General features: G+C 45.4%; 1 protein-coding gene across 1 annotated transcript in view; it reads left to right on the top strand.

The window, feature by feature from the left end:
- Nucleotides 1-19,951: 19,951 nt before the first annotated feature.
- Nucleotides 19,952-22,022, top strand: part of LOC126092849 (uncharacterized) — a 58,138-nt gene continuing 56,067 nt past the window's right edge. The window contains exon 1 of the mRNA XM_049908579.1: nucleotides 19,952-20,569. Coding sequence (XP_049764536.1) covers nucleotides 19,952-20,569 — 618 coding nt within the window. The remainder of the gene's footprint in view (nucleotides 20,570-22,022) is intronic.

Raw genomic sequence — 22,022 nt, 5'->3', positions numbered from 1 at the left:
GCAACAGCGTATTAAATATCCTTTACCGTTTTCCAAATAATCCTGACCACATCTTACATTTAAATCGGTATACATTAACACCAAAGGAGGCAGAGAGAGAGAGAGAGAGACGATATAACAGGTCCTGGCAGACCCATTAGTACAACCGACCGCCGTGTCATCCTCCCCAATGTCGTCATTTGATGTGGTATGGAATGGCCTGGGGTCAACAGACCGCTGCCGCTGTCGGCTCCCGTGACCTTGAGCCAATACTACTTCTCAAGTAGTTCCTCAATTGGTATCGCGCGGCTCCAGCCATGGAAAATCCCTGCAACTACCAGAATCGATTCCGGCTCTCTTGCATAGTAATCAGCCGCGCTAATCGCTCAACTACTAATCGCTCATCTACAGAGGTGGAAACTTGGTTTACGTAATGTATGGCAATATTTTAAACAGCCGATGATCCAATTTGGTCATACACTGCGATTCACCTCTCGCTTACTTAGTGTTGCTGGAGCAATACAAACTTTCAGTGTGTGATTACTGACTCTCTTCTAAATCGCGAATGTGAGTTATCAGGTAGAAAAGCGTCCTATGTCACTGAAACGTTTCTAACAACAATTTCGAGATGATACTGAAAATTATGTTCTACCGCGTCCATATACAGCATCTAATCGTATATTAATTCTTAGGCAACGTATTCCAACACAGAACTGATGATCATAGAACATATTCGGGTTAGTAGTTCGATCCGTGTTTTAAACTGAATGCTACTGGCAATTTGAATCGAGTACGTTTATCTCTTTAGTCTCTGTATCAATATGAATGGCAAGGATGAATGAGTACAAAGGTTTTTTGGCCAATAACTTGCAAATGGAGACTGTTACTCGAATGCATCGTAAGAAACAGAGGTGGTCCTTACAGTGTTTTCTCTCACTTGAGAACCAGGAGGAGGTGTTAGCGCTATTAGAGGAGGAATCATTTATTTGGGCAACCCCTACAAAAACGAGGATCTGGCTAAAGCGTCATATACCGAAGAGAAAATTTCTTTCAGTGATAGACGATGAATTTGTTTTGGGTTTCATTGAGAGTCTTCGTTGCAGGTTATACTCTAAAATGAAGAGATTGGCATATAAGGTATTATACCAATAGAAGAGCCGTTAATGTACCAGCAGTGCGAAGTACTGAACTTCGGTGCACGTACTGGATTACAACTGAACCTGTTGTAGTAAATATGAGTTCTCCCAGCACGCCTCTCGGATCAGAACGAAGCGTATATCTCACTCTTCTTTGCAAGAAATTAGATGCATAAACGTACAAAGTTAGGTTACGAAGTTCACATTTACTCCAAACTTTGTACACCTTTAGAAGTCCATTAGGACAACATAGTGTGCAAGCAGTAAGGCGTACTACAAAGGAGATTTAGAGAAAAACGCAAGAGAAGTTTTACGCGTCAGTGATGTGTGTCGCGACCCAGAGCACCAGATGGCGGCGATCATGTGTTCAGAGTTCAAGCTATCTAATCAGTGCACCGCTGGATCGAGTCCCGCTCATGGTTTTATAATTTATATTTTTCCTACATTAGTCCTACTATTTAGTTGGTTGGTTTATAAAAGGGGGGAAGGGACCAAACTACGAGGTCATCGGTCCCTTGTTCCTAATAAAAAAATGCCACACGTGTGAGAATAAAACGGATGAGACATATAACACAAAACGGAAAGAAAGGAAAAACCACAAGAACGAAGGAAAAGCAACGAACACTAAAAGGAACAAAAGAGGATAAGAAAACACACAGAGACGCTAGAAACAGAAGAGAGTGAAACAAGAAATCAGATTACAGTGGCTGGCCGACCACGAGAATAAAAAGGAAAAGCCAGCCACTCTGCAACACATTAAAACCTCCACCCTAAAAGCATTATGGTGGAGGACACAGAGGAACAAAGGACATGGGCTAAAATCTACATACAAGTATAAAACCCACTCACAGGGATAAAACGTAAAACTAAAGCTGCTACTGAGGCATCGTTGCCCATCACCGAAGGTAGCGAGCTGGGAAAAGTCTGTCAAAGAGCGGCTAAAAGTGGGCAGTCCAGCAAGATGTGGATGACTGTCATTTGGGAGCCACAGCAACACAGAGGTGGGTCCTCACGACGGAGTAGGTAACTATGCGTTAGCCACGTATGGCCAATGCGGAGCCAGCACAGGACGATTCCCTGCGAGAGGGCCGCATGGAAAACTTCCACACATTCGTAGTCTCCTTAATGACACGCAGTTTGCTGTGAGGACTGTTATGCCATTCCGTCTCCCAATGCTGGAAAGCCCTGCAGCGTAAGACAGAACGCAGGTCAGCTTCGGAGATGCCCATCTCCGGAAGCGGTTTCCGCGTCGCCTGTTTGGCCAGCCTGTCGGCAAGTTCGTTGCCTGGGATTCCGAGTGTCCTGGGGTCCACACAAACACCACTGAAGGAAGGGACCATTCCAGGGCATAGATGGACTTCTGGATGGACGCTACCGAAGGATGGGGAGGGAAGCACTGGTCGATAGCTTGTAGGCTGCTCAGTGAGTCAGTATACAGGAGAAATGATGCGCCAGGGCATGAACGGATGTGCTCAAGAGCACGAAGTATGGCCGCCAGCTCTGCAGTGAAAACACAGCAGCCATCTGGCAAGGAGTGGCGTTCCTTATGTCTTCCATGAACATACGCAAAGCTTACGTGGCCATAAGCCATCGAGTTGCCGTTATAAACCACGTTAGAACCCCGGAACACGTCCAGAATCGAGAGGAAGTGACAGTGTAAAGCGGCGGAGTTAACTGAGTCCTTATGGCCATGCAAAAGGTCCAGACAAAGCTGCGGCCGAGGAGTATACCATGTAGGCGTACGTGAACAGACCGCACATAGAGGTGGTAAATGGAAGGACTCCAGCTCGGAGAGAAGGGGCCGCACGCGAACCGCGATCGTTAGCCCCGACCTGGGTCACCGATGCCGGAGATGGACTGCCGCGGGAGGGAAAAGGAGACGGTAATTCGGATGCTCAGGAGAACTAAGAATGTGTGCAGCGTAACTGGCAAGCAGTTGTGCACGTCTGATTTGCAATGGGGGGACTCCAGCCTCCACCAGTACGCTGGTCACCGGACTCGTCCTAAAATCTCCCATCGCTAGTCGAACACCGCAGTGGTGCACTGGATCGAGTAAAAGCAACGCTGAGGGCGTTGCCGAACCATAAACCACACTCTCATAGACAATTCGGGATTAGACAAGGGCTCTGTAGAGCTGCAGCAGCGGAGAGCGATCTGCTCCCCAACTGGTGTTGCTCAGTCCATGGAGGGCATTGAGGGTGCTGCCAGCACTTCCGCTTAAGCTGACGAAGGTGAGAAAGCCAAGTCAATATAGCGTCGAAAAACAGTCCTTAGAATCGGTATGTTTCCACTGCAGTGAGTGGATCGTCATGAAGGTAAAGTTCTGGGTCCGGATGAACGGTACAAGGCCGACAGAAGTGCATAATACGCGATTTTGCGGCTGAAAACTGGAAGCCGTGGACTATTGCCCATGAATGCGCCTTGTGGATGGCTCTGTGTAGGCGCCGCTCAGAAACACCAGTACTGGAGCAGCAGTATGAAATGCAGAAATCGTCTGCATACATAGATGGTGAGACTGAAGGGCCTACAGCTGCTGCTAGACCGTTAATCGCCACTAATAAGAGATACAGTCAATACAGAGCCCTGCGCGACGCCACTCTCCTGGATATGAGGGGAACTATGGGAGGCACCAACTTGGGCACGGGAAGTACGAAGCGACAGGCAGTTTTGGATAAAAATCGGGAGCGGGCTCTGGAGACCCCAAGCTAACAATGTGGTTCAAATGGCTCTGAGCCCTATGGGACTTAACTTCTGAGGTCATCAGTCCCCTAGAACTTAGAACTACTTAAACCTAACTAACCTAAGGACATCACACACAGCCATGCCCGAGGTAGATTCGAGTCTGCGACCGTAACGGTCGCGCGGTTCCAGACTGTAGCACCTACAACCGCTCGGCCACCCCGGCCGACAATGCGGCAAGGATATGATGTCGCCTGGTCGTGTCGTATGCTTTACGTAACCAGGTGTTGGCATCTGGAAAAGGCTGTTCGGATGGCAGACTCGAGGGATACCAGATTATCAGTGGTAGAGCGACTCTGGCAGAAGCCGCCACGACGTGGGGCCAGGAGGCTATGTGATTCCAGGACCCAACTCAACAGTCAACACACCACACGTCCCACAGCTTACGAAGAACGTTGGTGAGGCTAATAGGCCAATAGCTAGCCAAGTCAAGCGGGTTCTTACCGGGTTTGAGCACCGGAATGACGGTGCTCTCACGCCATTGCGATGGAAAGACGCCATCGCAGCAGATCCAGTTGAAGATGACGAGATGTCGCTTGTAGTCAGATGAGAGATGTTTAATCATCTGACTGTGGATTCGATCTGACCCAGGAGCTGTGTCGGGGCAATGTGCAAGGGCGCTGAGGAGCTCCCACTCTGTAAATGGGGCGTTGTAGGGTTCACTGTGGCGTGTAGTGAACGAGAGAACCCTCCCTTCCATCCGCCGTTTGAGGACGCTAAGGCTGGGGGATAATTCTCTAATGCAGAGGCGCGAGCATAGTGGTCAGCAAAGTGCTCGGCAATTGCGTTTGCGTCTGTACACAACACGCCATTGATGTGAACACCAGGGACACCCGATGGGGTGTGGTACCCGAGAAGACGTTTGATCTAGTTCCAGATTTGCGAAGCTGACGTATGTTAATGGTCGAGACATACCTCTCCCAACACTCCTGTTTACATCTTTGTATAATCTGGCAAATGCGGGTATAGAGCCGTTTAAAAGCTATGAGGTGCTCTAGGGAAGGGTGCCGCTTATGTCGCTGTAGAGCTCGCCGAAGCTCTTTAATGGCCTCAGCGACTTCTGGCAACCCCCATGGGACTGTCTTTCACCGGGAGCACGTTTTCCGCAGCAGAAACGACCGTTGTGGTGACCTGGTCAACCGCAATATCGATGGCACCATGTGGGGGAGATTTAACGGTGACAGCACAGGTTAAGGCTTCTCAGTGTGCCTTGTCTAAAGCCCATCAGGATAGGCGTCCAGGGGTATGACGCTGGGGGAGTGACAGGAAGATGGGGAAATGGTCACTACCACACTGTTCGTCATGTGCTCTCCAGTGGATAGATGGAAGGACTCCTGGGCTGCAAAGTGATAAATCAATGGCCAAGTAACTACTACTGTGGTGGCCCCAGTATTTAGGAGGCAGAGGTCGACTTGGGACAGTAAATTTTGGACTCCTCTGCCTGAGCGAGGGGTTATGGCCGCAGGAAGGTTCAGGGAGCTGATCAATCAGGTCAGCCAGGACTTTCAGGGGTACTGCACCATCTGGAGGAAGATATAAGTTGCAGACATTTATTTCCTGCGTCGTCCTTATCCTGACAGCCACAGCTTCAAGAGGAGTTTGAAGGGGTACAGGTTCACTACACACCGAGTTCAGGACACAGAAGCAAACGCCACCTGACACCGTATTATATTCGATACGGTTCTTGTAATATCCCCTACAGCTATGGAGGGCAGGGGTTCGTATTGCTGGGAACCAGGTTTCCAGGAGGGCAATGCAGAAAACAGGTGTAAAGCTTAACAATTGCTGTAGCTCAGCCAGGTGGTGGAAAAAACCGCCGCAATACCACTGGAGGATATCATTGTTAGGCTGGGAAGGTACGAAGCGCTCAAGGAAGCAAGCTATGCCTGAGGGTCACCTGCTGCCACCGGTTGAGCACCTGTGCGATCGACATCCATTGTGTCTGAGGGTACGGCGAGATCTAGGTACTCAGCAGACGCCAGAATCTTCATCATATCCTCAGATGCCGAGCATGTAGGGGGCTGTGGTATAGGTGCCACCACAGTGTTTGTATTCTTGGGTGCCTTCTTCTTTTTTGGTTTCTCTCATTGTTCCATCGGTGTTTCTGGCTGGGAGGGCCTCACTGGCTATCAGGGACTAAGGAGGATCGTGAAGCCCTATGACCAGCTACCTGTCGTTGCTTCAGCCATTGGCGGATATCCGCTTTTCCACTGGTCGGAACCTGGGAAGGGAGTGACCCAAGAGACCCCTTCCTGGCGAGAGGAGCCGAAAAGGATGTACGCTTCTCCAGCTGAAAAGTGGGAACTGATGTCAACAATGGTTGGTGGGAGGGGTGTTGCTTCCAAGGTAGGTCATGTGGGAGTAACAGGGAGGGAAGTGCTCCCAACTTTCAAGGGGGCAGGTGGACTCGGACGGCTCTGAGAGCCAAATGTATATGGCGAAACAGGAGATGGTAGAACCACTGTCGTAGCGGCGGCATAGGTTTATGTCATACACACAGGATGGAGCCTCTCGTTTTTTCGCTAAGCCTCAGTGTAGGTCAAGTGGTCCAGGGTCATATATTCTATTATCTTCCATTCTTTTTGTAGAATCCTACAGTCTGGAAAGCAAGGGGAATGGTGATCTCTGCAGTTGACACACATGGGAGACAGGGCACATGGAACATTGGGATGGGATGGACGTCCACAATCTCGACAGGTGGCGCTGGAAGTACAGTGGGAAAACATATGACTGAATTTTCAGCACTTAAAGCACCGCATCGGGGTAGGGATATATGGCTTGACATCACAGCAGTAGAACATCACCTTGACCTTTTTGGGTAATGTGTCACCCTCGAAGGCCAAGATGAAGGCACTGGTGTCAACCTGATTATCCCTCGGACCCCGATGGACGCGCCGGACGAAGTGAACACCTCGCCGCTCTAAATTGGAGCGCAGCTCGTCCTCAGACTGTAAAAGACGGTCCCTATGGAATATATTATCCTGAACCATATTTAAGCTCTCATGGGGCATGATGGAAACAGAAACATCCCCCAGCTTGTCACAATCGAGTAATGCACGTGACTGGGCAGAGGATGCTGTTTTTATTGAGAGTGACACAGAGCCCTCCACCTCCACAAACTTGTCCTCTAAATGCTCCACAAAAAACTTAGGCTTCGTTGACATGAATGATTCCCCATCAACTCTCGTACATACAAGGTACCATACTAGGGTTAATAAGCTTCGCTGCCGTCCTTAGCCATGCATTCCTCCCATGGTGTGGCCAGGGAGGGAAACGATTTGGGGTCATACTTCTTTGCATTGAATTGATCCCTGGAACGCTTAAAGACTGCTGGTGGGTTGCCACCAGAAAGAGATGACGTACCACACTTCATTGCGTGTCATCCGCCCTGATACCACCCACTCCGACCAAGGGTCCTCCCCTAGGGCGCCAACCAGCCTCAGCAAGAGCCACCTGGCAGGATGGCCATCGTTGGGAGTGCCTATGTCTCAGGGAGATGGGCATCTACTCCTTGGCATACGTGGGGAGTCAACAGCGCAGGCATTAGCAGAGCGATCCCTGTGTTGTCAGGGGGCCACAACCAAAAGGGTACATGGCGGCCCCACCACAACGGACTGGTGACCGTGCTGGATATGAGGTACCAAGAATTCCTTGGTCATCGTCGGAGCAGAAAACGACACTGGATAGTGGGTGGAGGGAAACGCACCCAGGAAGGTGTCCTCGCTCGAGAGATGGAGGATCAGCGGGACTGCAATGCAACGACGAGAAAGTGGGCTAAAGATCTCAGTGCACAATGGACACGATGCACCATGTAAGGCGCCCTTCCCCAATTGGCTCGCTCTTCGGAAAAATTTTGAAAAATGTAGGTCAAACCCTACAGGGGACCAACACATAAAGGCCGAAACGTGTGAGACTCATTTTAGGTGCCTCTTATGACAGGCAGGAAGACCTCGGGCCTATTCTTATCCCTAGACCCGCAGGGGGCTCCTATTTCATACATATTTGGAAGGTAATATGATAAAAAGACAAGTGTACATGCATAAAATTTTATTGAATTTCCAATCTTATTTTATTGCTTACGAATTTTTATTGCTACAACAAATATTTTATTTATATCTTTCGCCATGTAAACCGACAAATGAATAAACTTATTCTGAGAAAGTATGCCTGTCGTGATTTCCGAAATCCCTTGTACCTACAATCGTGTAAGATACAGAGAACTGTTTCGCACCTGAACGCTGCGATACAGACAAAAGCTTAAACGTTGAGGGACTGGCGTGGAAAGCCCAGATCAAACATCGATAAATAAAGCTGTTAATAACTTTATTTAGTAATAAAACAAGTAACAGTATGCCAGAATACGGGGCTAATGTTCAATTAGTCGTCGGATGTTCTTTTGACATTACAAGATTCAAGGTATTATTTTTCGTGCATACACGCAAAAGACAAATTAAAAATGCATCTGTGACATAGAATGAATGTAGTTTTCCTGCAAGCAAAATGAATCTTCAGCTTTCTAAAGAACAACAAAGCTCGTTGACATCTTGAAAAATTTTTGTTTCTTTCGACAGTCTGGATGAAACCATGTGTAACGTGACGTTTTCGTTACTATTGGTGCCGAGAATTGGCGTTGTTCGATTGAATGTATTTTAATAGCATCTTCATGAGACGCTGGGAGTGCCTATATGACGACGTCTGAAGGCGCTAGATAAAGTCTATAGAAATAAAGTCGCATAATAAAAAAAAAAGGTTCAAATGGCTCTAAGCACTATGGGACTTAACATACGAGGGCATCAGTCCCCTAGACTTAGAACTAATTAAACCTAACTAGCCTAAGAACAGCACACACATCCATGCCCGAGGCAGGATTCGAAACTGCGACCGTAGCAGCAGCGCGGTTCCGGACTGAAGCACCAAGAGCCGCTCGGTCACAGCGGCCGGCAGTCGATAATATTCGTTGTGATAAAAAAAATTAGTAAACAACCAAATAACGTTGGGAATTCAGTAAGAATTCGCGCAAGGACGTGTCTTTTCATTATGTTACCTTGCGTATGTAATATGTATGATATATGACTAATGCTGAAAAAAATAAGAATATAAAAACATGAGCGGGACTTGATCGAGCGATCCACTGATTACGGAGCATGAACGCTGACCATAAGGCCGGCACCATCTCGTGCTCAGGGTTACAACCCACCAGTACGTGAAAAAGTCTCTTGTGATTTTCTCGAAATCGTCTACGTAGTTCGCCTTAATATTTGCACATTTTGTCCTAATAGATTACTAAAATTGTACAAAGTTTGAAGTGAATCCGTGATCTGAACGTCGTGGCCTCCCTTTGAAAGTTTAAATTCATTAAGCGCTCATCCCGCTGACCTATCTTTCTTCTATGATTAACCGTTTACCTTTTTTTCAGTCCACGTGGTTTGATTCTCTTGTGATTATTTAAGATTTGTCTTGATGTACCAAAGCAAGTTTTATACGTTTAAGAAAAGGAAACGTAAAACCAGAAGACAAAGGCAAAGATGACCTATGGATATGCAAAAATAATAATCAAAAGAAATTCATGTAAGAAGGAAGTCTGGGAGCTAAGGCAAAGGTTAACACTTTTTTCTTACTATTAAAAACAGTCTTGATCACAATTTATTTATTACGGTGACCGGTTTCGACCACTACTGTGGTCGTCTTCAGACCTACAAGTCGTATACAAAGCTTTAATTAGAGGGCTACATACATTAAAGAAAATAAATAAAGTTATAAAGCTATAAATCGATGAATTACCCATGAGTAAGAACCTACTTCTGCTGGAGAATCACTACTGGAGAAACCAGTGTACGTCTTACTATATATAATGGAGGCTCCGCTCACTTCTGACGCTATGATGTCTTTATTAACCAATGAGTTATAAGTCGAATAGCAATGTAAAATTTCTTAGTTAAAAGAACGTTGTCAATAAATAAAAATAAACACACACTAAACTTAGCTTATTTAACAGCTATTGTCAATTAAGAAGCGCTAAAAATACTTAAACATGTAGGAAAATGAACTTCGTTTTGACAGTACATGAGTTGCCCTCTCAAGGCCTGTAAGTGAACCTTTTGGAACCACTGGTTGCCATGGTGAAGTTGGACGCCGTTCCAAAGATGAGGCAGCAGGCTTCTTTCCACTGAAGTTGTTGTAAAGTCGATAGGCAAACTAGTGGTTGCCATGGTGACGATAAACGCCAGTGCAAAGATGTGGCAACAGGCTTATTTCTAACGGAGTTGTTGCGAAAGTGGAATGGCAAAGACTGTCACGTCAAACGATGTACTATTGAGCAGCAACATGTGTTTATTGGAATGATTTTCAATGAGTAGGCTGCAATAATCTTTAGCCGACAAGTATAGTACATGCTGCACAGATACGATACGAAGTAGTTGTGCATATTTATGAAATATTGTCTATGAAGTTCGTATGTAGATTGCAAACTTTTATTTTTTAAATTACATGTGATAATTTAAAAAAAAGTATTGCTATTACTTAAGTTGCATGACAGTCTTATAAACAGATAAAAATAATGAAAAATGGAAAGAATTTAAAATTATAATACTATGAGCCGTAGTGTCAAAAATAAAAGGATGTGAATTAGCAATATGCAGTCTAAAAGCATGTAAGCAAACATCCTAAAACATATAGTCAGTCATAAAATAAAGTTTGGTGACATAAAATTACAAAGTAAAGATAAAATATTTCCTAAAAGTCTTAATAATGTTAAAAACGAAGGACAGGAGAGTGAACATTTTAAAGCAGATCATCTACAAGCTCAAAGAAATGTCTTTCTTTGAATTGAAGTTGTTCGTTTAAAACAGATAATGGATTACTTTTATGAAGTGAAAAGATTTCAATTTCTTCTAAAGTATGTAGCAGTAGTCCTTTTGGCGCAGTATGTAATATTTTCAAATTGTTAGAGATGCAACCCTCAGAATGATTGTATCCATCAAGATGTTGTCCAAATATTGATTTGGTACGTGCAGTACCAGTAGTATGTTCTTTAAAACGTGTTAGAAAGTTGCGGCCAGTTTGGTCAATATACTGTTTCTCACAGTTATTACATAGTACTTTGTAAACGCCTGACTTTTGGTATATGTTTGATTCCCCAATTGTGTGTTTCAGTTTCATCTGTAATGGGTTATTGGTTTTAAATGCTATTGTCACGCTTGTATTCTTAAATAATTCATTTATTTTATCTGAAATAGGTCCCATGTATGTCATTTTTGTAAATCTCTTCTTGGAATTTATAACAGCATCAGTTGTTTCTGGTAAGTTTTGATACAACAGATCAACCTGATGGGAATTATAATTGTTAGCAACTGATATCTGTTTTAATATATCAGTTTCCTTCTGGATTGCATCAAGTAATTAACACTTGTGGTTGTGGGCTGTTACAGATGCGATCGCGCCGGCGTGACAGCACGACCTACGCCATGCATGGCACTGGAACTGCCGTGACCCTCCTGCTGCTACTGCTCAAGGTCTGCAGCGCTGCCCCTCACGGTAAGCAACACACATTGGTTGTTCTCTTACGCTTGCAACGATACATGTCTCAGCACACTGCTTGCACTTTCTTTACGGAGTGTTTTATTTGTACTTTACACAGATCAGAAGTGCTCTCAACTTTGCCACTTGATATCGTGTTTTAAAGTGCGTTTTCAAAATTTTAAAAAACTGAAGATTGGTCCAGATTTGTCCTCTTACAAACCTGCTAACGTCGCTAGATGGTAATTGCTGGATGTACGAAATGATCTGCCCGATCTGGACGTCTGGTTCAATAACTCCCTGAGAGATCTTGTGACGATGCTGATATCTGGTACTATGTCGTAGCTGTAACGGCAGCGAAGAGGCCGAGGTCGCCAGTGGTGAAAAGATTTGAAAGGAAGCAGGCCGTGTACTTTCAAAAGAACCGTCCCAAGATTTGTGACGGTGATGTCATTTGGTTTGCGGGGCGGCTATCAGCGCCCGTACAGTATCTCAGCCTTTGCACTGTCCAGTCTCGCCACTTTCCCGAATGATGAGAACAACACAAACACCCAGTCTCCAGTGGGGCGAGGGGGGGGGGGGGGGAGAGAAAATCTCTGACCCGGTCGGAAATTGAACCAGTGACCCCGTGATCCACAGGCATCAACGCTAGCCGCTAGACCACGAGCTGCGGATCCTAACAGTTGTGGCAAACACGCTAAACTTCAGTCTGGATGGCTAGGACCTGTGATTTACCACTGCGACACCTCGCTCGGTCCCTTGTAGTAGGGGATACCAGGGAGATTTGCTTCTGAAAGAGAACAAGGTTGGAGGCTATTTTTCTTCACCTCCTAGTACGAGGACTGCTAAATGTTTATATGAAAACTGATGATCTGTTACATGAAGCTCACTTTGTCTTTCGGAAAGGTAAGGGCACCAGACAGGCAGCTTTGACGCTATGATTGATAAAGGAATCAAGAGAAGGAAAATCAGTGCATGCTGATAGGGCAGCATGGGAAAAGCATTCGGCAAGGTAAAGTGGTGCAAGATGTTCGAAATCCTGAGAAAGATAAGAGTAAGGTATAGGGAAAGACGAATAGTATAATGTATGTGCAAAAACGAAGAGGGACAAGTAGGAAATGGAGACCAAGAACAAAGAGGGCATTACCGCCCAATTGAAGTCTGCTAGTATTAAACATTTTCTTTAATCTAAGGAAGAAATATTTGATAATGTACATTTGGAGTACAGAATTGTATGATAGTGAATTATATACTGTGGGAACACTGCAAAAGCAGACAATCCCAGTGTTTGGGATGTGGTGCTATAGAATGATGTTGAATATGTGGTGGACTGATATGATAAGGAACGAGGGGATTCACATCATACTCGACGAATAAAAGAATTTATGGAATACACTATCAACAAGAAGCGGCAGAATGCTAGGACTCGTATTAAGACGTCAGGGAATAACTGCTACGATACTAGACGGAGCTGTAGAGGTTAAAAACTGCAGTGGTAGACAGAGACTGGAATATATCCAACAAATGACTGAGGACTTAGGTTGCAAATGTTATTTTCAGATAAAGAGGTTGGCACTAGGGAGGAATTCGTGGCCGGTCGCATCGAAACTGTTAGAAGACTGAGGACTCAAAAAAGAAAATCTTGAAATCGGAATGTACAGAACGCGGTAATCGCAGGGGTGCGTGTACGGTGTGAGACTCACAAGACGAAGAGAAAAAGTGGTAACTTACACGTCTCAGGAGTTTGATAAGCTGAAGACGTCTAAGTCTGAAGCATACGACGACATCCGCTCCGAATTAGATGACGAGAGTTTGACTTCTCGGTAAAGCCTCAACTGTCACATGAGTCCAGAGGTTCCGACCAACCTGAGCTCAGCTACTAAGTAATTAAGGAAACACTGGTCTCCTTGTTCTTACTTCCGTCAGATTCCGTGGAGGAAACTGATTCTGAGAACGTCTCTTCGTAAGGTGGGGGGTGTATCTGCGTGATTCAATTGGCTGTTTCTGAGACTCTTGTCTCTACGTGGTGGAAAGCACATTTTTACGAAAGGAGAAAATATAAAAATGCATCAAATAAAGCAGGCCAAAGGGAACATAGGGTCTAAAAAATGAGCTAGACGGGAAGTACAAAATAGCATAGCAGATGTGGCAAGACGAGAAATGCAACGATATAGGAACATTACGGAATCCGTTGAGAAAAGAGAAGTAGCTGCATGAATATCAAGAGCCCAGATGAAGAAACTAATACCAAGCAAAGACGAGAAAGGTTAAAGGCTGGAAGAAATATGTTGGGTTGGGTTGTTTTGGGGGAGAAGACCAGACATGTAGGTCATCGGTCTCGGGAAGAAAGGCAACACAACTCGATTCTGTTATAGAGGTGTGTTAATTCCCAGAATTGACTACATTGGAGCGCCGATAGATATACTCTGCTTTATGCGGAATCGCAACACCATCAGAAAATAAGAGTGTAGGGAGCAGTTAGTGGTGACACATTAATAGTGCCAGTCTTTTTACTTTTTTATTATTTCTCTACGATAGAGTCAACAGTGAACGATATGTGCAAAACATTTTGCAAACGTTTTTTAATGAACTGAGTGAAAGAGAAAGAAGCTTCTCCATTTTCCAACATGATTCGGCAAGGACTCGTACGCTCAATGTTTCTTTGTATGCAGTTCACGATTTGTTCAATGGTAGAGTCATTAGCAACAACAACTAGCCCGCTCGAGGTCCCAATTTAACCTCGCGCGATTTATGTTTATGGGGAGCGCTAAAGGATAGAGTCAACATAACAAATCCCCACACGTTGCAGGAAGTCTAGGGTAACATACGCGAGTCAATTAATGCAATTCCACAAAGCAAATTACATCTTGTGATGAATATTTTCTTGAGTACATGTCAGGAATGCGTGGAGAGCAACGACAGGCAATTCCGGCATCTCCACGCGTCGCATGAGTGAGTAAAAGTTTTATCTGCATGTATTTTAAATTTTGTACTACGGTACTAGACGAGCGACACAGCATTTGATTCGCTGGGCAACGGAGCGCTCGCTATCGGTCATTCACTGCCCAGTGCACGTGATCATCACATAAATGGTACACCATGTATTACTCGTATTTTTATCTCTAGAATTGAAGTAAATGGAGACATTTTTAATGCACCCAACTGCGTGTGCATTAGGAGGAGCGGCACCAAAACTCACTTTACACCCAACGAGAAACCGACCTTCCCAGACATTTCTCCGGGATGGCTGACGCAGTCGGCCACACCGCCACGGCCGCTAATTATCCAGTGGGCCGCAACCCTGACAGAAGGGCATGAGCCGCCAAGAGAGGCTGTGCTGTGGCTGCCGGTAGCGGCCGCCCACCGTAACGACCTTGTCATTCCGTCTGCCCTGCCACCGCGGCCTGAGGAAGCAGTAGCGACGCCCCTCCCTAACGGGCCGCTCAGCCGGCTGCTGGACACTGATACCACTCCACCAACCTCGACTAAGAAGGCCTTTGGTCGCCCATTGTTGGCCACTTCCTCAATCCCACCCCTCTTCCAACTTATCTGTCGGTTCCATCCTTTCCCCAAGGGTACTCGGTGTCAGAGAGCAGTTGAGAGTACTTTAAAATTTGAAAAAAAAGAAAGTACTGAAAGAGCTTTTAAAACAATTTTAACATATCGTAATAAAAATCTCTAGATCTTACAGCCACAACAAGTAGTTTAAAATCCACGAGCTTTCGGCAGGCACTCCTAGGCCATCACCCTATATGGCGCTGGAGCGAGCACTAGTGACGTCACAGAAGGCAGCGCTGCTGTATGAGGATGGTAGCCGCAACCAAAAGACAATCACCAGTTGACAATAGGCGAGCAGTACTCGGACGAAAGGTCGTGGATTTTAAACTACTTGAGGCCGCTGGAAGATCATGAGAAATTTGTTAGTACACATCGTTGCGAAAACATGCATTCATAAATTTTTATTTATAGTTTATTATTCAGCCCAAGTTGGACATTTTTGTTTATACACAACTAGTTTCATTTTCCCTCGATCACTTTTAGAACTAAAAACAAAGTAAAACTAAATATGGACACCCTATAATTTCACAGAAAGTAAAAAGTAGTGTACGTAAATATTCAATTTACAATGGGCGTTCAGTAGTAATGCAACACTTTTTTTTCTCGGTAATTTCGGTTTAAGAAATGTCAAATTTCCTTCTAGTTTCGTAAAGTTCCTTTAGGTGGTGGCGCTGTATGTAGCCTTCAAAATGGCGTCTGTAACGGAGGTGAGTCCCTAGTAGAGAGATGTCATTGAGTTTCTTTTGGTGGGAAACTAGGGCATCGCAGGTATTCTTACGCCCTTCCAAAATGCCTGCGGAGAGCTGGCAGTAAACAAAAGTGCAGCGAGTCGTTGGATGTGGCGCCCGTCATCATAGAAACAAGATCACGCAAACTTGGCCGACCTCCCGGGTGGGGCCGCCGGCCGCACGCCGCACTAACTTTTACGAAGTACTACCCTCACGAAGGTAAAGAAAGGACTTGTTCGTCGCCACGAAAATGCGATCGAACTTCTCCTTTCCATGTCTACGTAAGGCCTCACACAAGTCTGCGCATGCTACGGTCGCAGGTTCGAATCCTACCTCGGGCATGGATGTGTGTGATGACCTTAGGTTAGTTAGGTTTAAGTAGTTCTAAGTTCTAGGGGACTGATGACCACAGATGTTAAGTCCCATAGTGCTCAGAGCCATTTGAACCATTTGAAGTCTGCGCACCCGAGAGTAGCTCACAGAAACTCCAATGGACGGTTCTTCCTCATCCACCCTACAGCCTGGATCTCGCAGCTTCCGAATTCCGTCCGTTTGGTCCAATGACGAATGAACTCCGTCGGAAGCAGTATGTGGATGATGGGAAAGTCGTTGGACCCGACTTCGACCAGTAGAGTGATACCATGCGAGCGCACAGGCTCTACCAGTTAGCTGACGTATGGCCGTCGCATTGAATGGAGATTATGCTGAAAATTATTGTTTTGTAGCCAAAAGAATGGGGCATAATGTGGTGTATCGGGATCCTGAGTAAAATCAACCCACTTTCAGAAAAAAATGTGTTGCATTACTCATTGAACGCCCGTCCTATCTCCATCAGAGCCACACATCAGATTACTGTGGTATGCAACTTTTGTCCATTTTTTAAACAGGAAACTTTTTGAAGTAGGGGGAGGAGGTGGAAAAGGGCAAGAGAGTGCGGGGAGAAAAGTGGAGAGAAGGGAATTGAGAGAGGGGAAAGAAGACAGGAAGGGGGAGCAGAAATTACATTTGGAAAACATTATAGAGCTTTCGTAAAGCCATGATGGAAATGAAAGAAATGCTCAGGAGTGGGTTTGAAATTCAAGGTGAAAATATATCAGTGATACGATTCGCTGATGGCATTGCTGTCCCGAGTGAAAGTGAAGAATAACTACATGTTCTGTTGAATGGAATGGCCTAATGAGTGCAGAATGTGGACTGAGTGTAAATCGTAGAAAGTAATGAGAAACAGCGGAAATGAGAAAAGCGAGAAACTGAACATCAGGATTGATGGTCACGAAGTAGATGAAATGGGCATTCCTGGCTGCTACTATCAAAGATAGGCCTTAATTTTGGGAAGGAATTTCTGAGAATGTACGTTTAGAGCACATATTCGTATGATAGTGAAACATGAGTGTGGGAAAACCGGAACAGAAGAGAATAAAAGCATTTGAGATGTTGTGCTACAGACTAATGTTGAAAACAAAGCTGACTGTTGTGGTAAGGAATGAAGAGGCTCTGCGCAGAATAGGAGAGGAAAGGAATATGTGGAAAACACTGACAACGAGAAGGAACAGGATGATACATTATCTTTTGAGACATCAGGAAATGACTTTCATGATACTAGAGGGAGCTGCAGAGTGCAAAAACTGGGGAGGAAGACAGAGACTGAAAAATACATCCAGCAAATAATTCAGGACGTAGGTTGCAAGCGTTACTCTGAGATGAAGAGGTTGGGACGGGAAAGGAATTCGTGGCGGGTCGCATCAAACCATTCAGAAGCCTGATGACTTGAAATTGCTTCACCAGTATTAGTAGTTAACAGGGAGTTCCACGGATAGCCGACAGAGCAAACCGCAACTTGGATACCTGCCATTTCAGGAGAGTGCACAGCCAGTTTTTCTATTTGACCTCATATCAGTGCCTTAAAAGCTTTATCTTGTCTCCTCTGTGGCACTACACTTTCGAAAGTCTGCTGGAACACTCAGAATTAACATTCATAGTTGAGTGCCGCCTTGAACTTCAGGGATTGTAATGACCGCAGTTGGTTTCGTAGCGCTGCGAAGAACAAAACAAGTGTGTTTGGGGCTAGCAATAGCTCGAAATTTATTGTAAATCGTTGAAAATAATTTGCCTCATGACTTCGTTTCTCTTTTCACGAAATACGTAGCACATAAGTTTATTTTATATTTCTCCTGTACGTTATTACTGACGTTTCTTCTTGCTGCACATATATTTACATGTACTGTTTGTAATATACAGGGTGGTCCATTGATCGAGACCGGGCCAAATATCTCACGAATTAAGCGTAAAACCAACAAACTACAAAGAACGAAACTCTTCTATCTTGAAGGGGGAAACCAGATGGCGCTATGGTTGGCCTGCTAGATGGCGCTGCCATAGGTCAAACGGATATCAACTGCGTTTTTTAAATAGGAACCCCCATTTTTTATTACATATTCGTGTAGTATGTAAATAAATATGAATGTTTTAGTTGGACCACGTTTTTCGCTTTGTGATAGATGGCACTGTAATAGTCACAAACATATGGCTCAGAATTTCAGAGGAACAGTTGGTAACAGGTAGGTTTTTTAAAATAAAATACAGAACGTAGGTACGTTAGAACATTTTATTTCGGTTGTTCCAGTGTGATACATGTACCTTTGTGAACTTATCATTTATAAGAACGCATGGTGTTACAGCGTGATTACCTGTAAATACCACATTCATGCAATAAATGCTCAAAATGATGGCCGTCAACCTCAATGCATTTGGCAATACGTATAACGATATTTCTCTGAACAGCGAGTAGTTCGCCTTCCGTAATGTTTGCACATGCAGTGACAATGCGCTGATGCATGTTGTCAGGCGTTGTCGGTGGATCACGACGGCAAATATCCTTCAACTTTCCCCACAGAAAGAAATCCGGGGACGTCAGATCCGGTGAACGTGCGGGTCATGGTAAGGTGCTTCGACGACCAATCCACTTGCCATGAAATATGCTATTCAATACCGCTTCAACCACACGCGAGCTGTGTGCCGGACACCCATCATGTTGGAAGTACATCAGCATTCTGTCATGCAGTGAAACATCTTGTAATTACATCGGTAGAACATTACGTAGGAAATCAGCATTCATTGCACCATTTAGACTGACATCGATAAAATGGGGCCAATTATTCTTCCTCCCATAATGCCGCACCATACATTAACCCACCAAGGTCGCTGATGTTCCACTATTCGCAGCCATCGTGGATTTTCCGTTGCCCAAAAGTGCGTATTATGCCGGTTTACGTTACCGCTGTTGGTGAATGACGGTTCGTCGCTAAATAGAACGCGTGCAAAAACTCTGTCATCGTTCCGTAATTTCACTTGTGCACAGTGGCAGAACTGTACACGACGCTCAAAGTCGTCGCCATGCAATCCCTGGTGCATAGAAAAATGGTACGGGTGCAATCGATGTTGATGTAGCATTCTCAACACCGACGTTTTTGAGATTCCCGATTCTCGCGCAATTTGTCTGCTACTGATGTGCGGATTAGCCGCGACAGCAGCTAAAACACCTACTTGGGCATTATCATTTGTTGCAGGTCGTGGTTGACGTTACGCACGTGGCTGATCACTTCCTGTTTCCTTAAATAACGTAACTATCCGGCGAACGGTCCGGACACTTGGAAGATGTCGTCCAGGATACCGAACAGCATACATAGCACATGCCAGTTGGACATTTTGATCACAATAGCCATACATCAACACGGTATCGACCTTTTCCGCAATTGGTAAACGGTCCATTTGAACACAGGTAATGTATCACGAAGCAAATACCGTCCGCACTGGCGGCATGTTGCGTGATACCACGTACTTATACGTTTGTGACTATTACAGCGCCATCTATCACAAAGCGAAAAAAGTGGTCCAACTAAAACAGTCATATTTCTTTACGTATTACACCAATATGTAACAAAAATGGGGGTTCCTATTTTAAAAAACGCATTTGATATCCGTTTGACCTATGGCAGCGCCATCTAGCGGGCCAACCATAGCGCCATGTGGTTTCCCCCTTCAAGCTAGACGAGTTCTTTGTAGTTTTTTACGTTTGATGCTTATTTCGTGAGATATTTGGCCCGGTCACTATTAATGGACCACCCTGTATACTATTTTTAGATGTAATTACTTTTTCTGAGGAAGACAGGTTTATATCTGTCGAAACGTAGGTACAGGTATGAACAAACATTTGACGTGCAACTTGTTAGATGTATGAGTCCCATTGTATCCGTCTGTCTTTCTTAAGGAGGCAGCGCCCCAGCTCCAACAGCGGAGATGTTCAGCCCACACAGCAACGGCCAGCTAACGACAGCACAGTCTGCCGTCGCAGAACGTGATATGACGACGACCTGGGATATGGAGGCTGGTGTTTCGGAGCTCACCACCCACACTGCAGGTACGTCGGGTGACAGCGTTCCCCCGACCACCACGGAGCCGGCCTGGTCGACCTTCAGGGACCAGGAGGGCACCACCACCACCACCACCACCGCCACTGGCGACGACCACACGGAGCAGGCAGCGACCACAGAGCTCCGACAGACGCAGACTCAGACGTGGGCGGAGTGGACCACGCAGGCATCCACGCTCGTCAACGGCGCTCTCGGTGATGTGGGGGACTCCCACGACGTCACTGCAGAGTCAGACAGGACGGTGGCCACCGACACGCTGGAGAAGGACGAGCAAGCGTCTACAGGTGCTGAGCTGCAGTGTCGAGACTGTAGGACGCCTGCGGAGGACCCAGCGGTCGGGGCCGAGGAGGAAGCGCTCGAGACGGAAACCAAACCTGCTTCCAGAGACGTCACTGGGCCACAGGTCCACTTGCAGCATCATGCGTACGACCCCGCTAACCCGTACGACCATTTTGACAGTGACAGCGAGGAGCAGGAAATGGAGGTAAGCTCCTGCTCTTTTTTTTTTTTCATAAGTCCTCACGTCTTCTGATTGGTTTGATGCTGCCCGCCACGAATTCCGCTCCTGTCCCGACCTCTTCATCTCATAGTGGCACTTGCAACTCACGTCCTCAATTATTTGCTGGATGTTTTCCAATCCCTGTCTTCCTCTACAGCTTTTGCACTCTACAATTCTCTCTAGAACCGTGGAAGTCATTCTCTGATGTCTTAACAAATGTCCTCTCATCCTATCCCTTCTCCTTATTAGTATTTTCCAAACATTCCTTTCCTCTCCGATTCCGCGCAGAACCTCCTCACTCCTTATCTTATCAGTCTATCTAATTTTCCACATTCGTCTTTAGCACCACATCTCAAATGCTTCGATTCTCTTCTGTTCCATATCCCCCCCCGGGCCGATCTTCAATAACTTACAATGCTGTGCTTCAAACGTATTGAAACGTCCCCTTACAAAAATTGTACAAGACTGTGCTTAAACTGACACACAATATTTTTAGCGCAACGCAATCTGACTTTCAAAAATCCCTACAAAAGAATGGCCCCGACTAACATTAACCTATACGTTTCACAAATCACTTACCTCACAAAAATATTGGTTACTCGAACTACTGCAATACAGCGAGCGCCACTACTGCCAGCTAAATAAAAGATTCAAACTACTGAAGGCACTAACTACTGATAGGCATAGTTAACAAATGAAAGATTTTGATAGAGAACAAACAATGTATTTACCTTAATAGTGTCGAAAAGTCACAATATACATAGCAGTTCATGACATCCAGCCCTACAAATTTCAAAACTCCGCCATTTCTCTCCCCACATCCACCACTGCTGGCGGCTCACCTCGAACTGCGCAACGCTACGCACTGTTCACATCCAACTGCCCAACAATACACTGGCAGACAACAATGCAAACTAGCCACAGACTGCACACAGCACAGCCAGTGATTTTCATACAAAGCGCCACGTGGCATTACCAATAAGAAAACCTAAACAGCCTACTTACAGTATATTCATAGATATTAATCATACTTATCGCTCAAATTACGGCAATGTTTGATACAAGTTCATAGTTATGTTGTTGTGGTCTTCAGTCCAGAGACTGGTTTGATGCAGCTCTCCATGCTACTCTATCCTGTGCAAGCTTCTTCATCTCCCAGTACCTACTGCAACCTACATACTTCTGAATCTGTTTAGTGTATCCATCTCTTGGTCTCCCTCTGCGATTTTTACCCTCCACGCTGCCCTCCAATACTAAATTGGTGAACCCTTGATGCCTTAGAATATGCCCTACCAACCGATCCATTCCTCTAGTCAAGTTGTGCCACAATTTCTCCCCAGTTCTATTCAATACCTCCTCATTAGTCATGTGATCTACCCATCTAACCTTCAGCATTCTTTTGTAGCACCACATTTCGAAAGCTTCTATTCTCTTCTTG

This window comes from Schistocerca cancellata, chromosome 7 (assembly GCF_023864275.1).
Source record: "Schistocerca cancellata isolate TAMUIC-IGC-003103 chromosome 7, iqSchCanc2.1, whole genome shotgun sequence".
Classification (NCBI taxonomy): domain Eukaryota; kingdom Metazoa; phylum Arthropoda; class Insecta; order Orthoptera; family Acrididae; genus Schistocerca; species Schistocerca cancellata.
The sequence above is the reverse complement of the archived record's forward strand: the minus strand, read 5'-3'. Positions and strand labels throughout refer to the sequence as shown.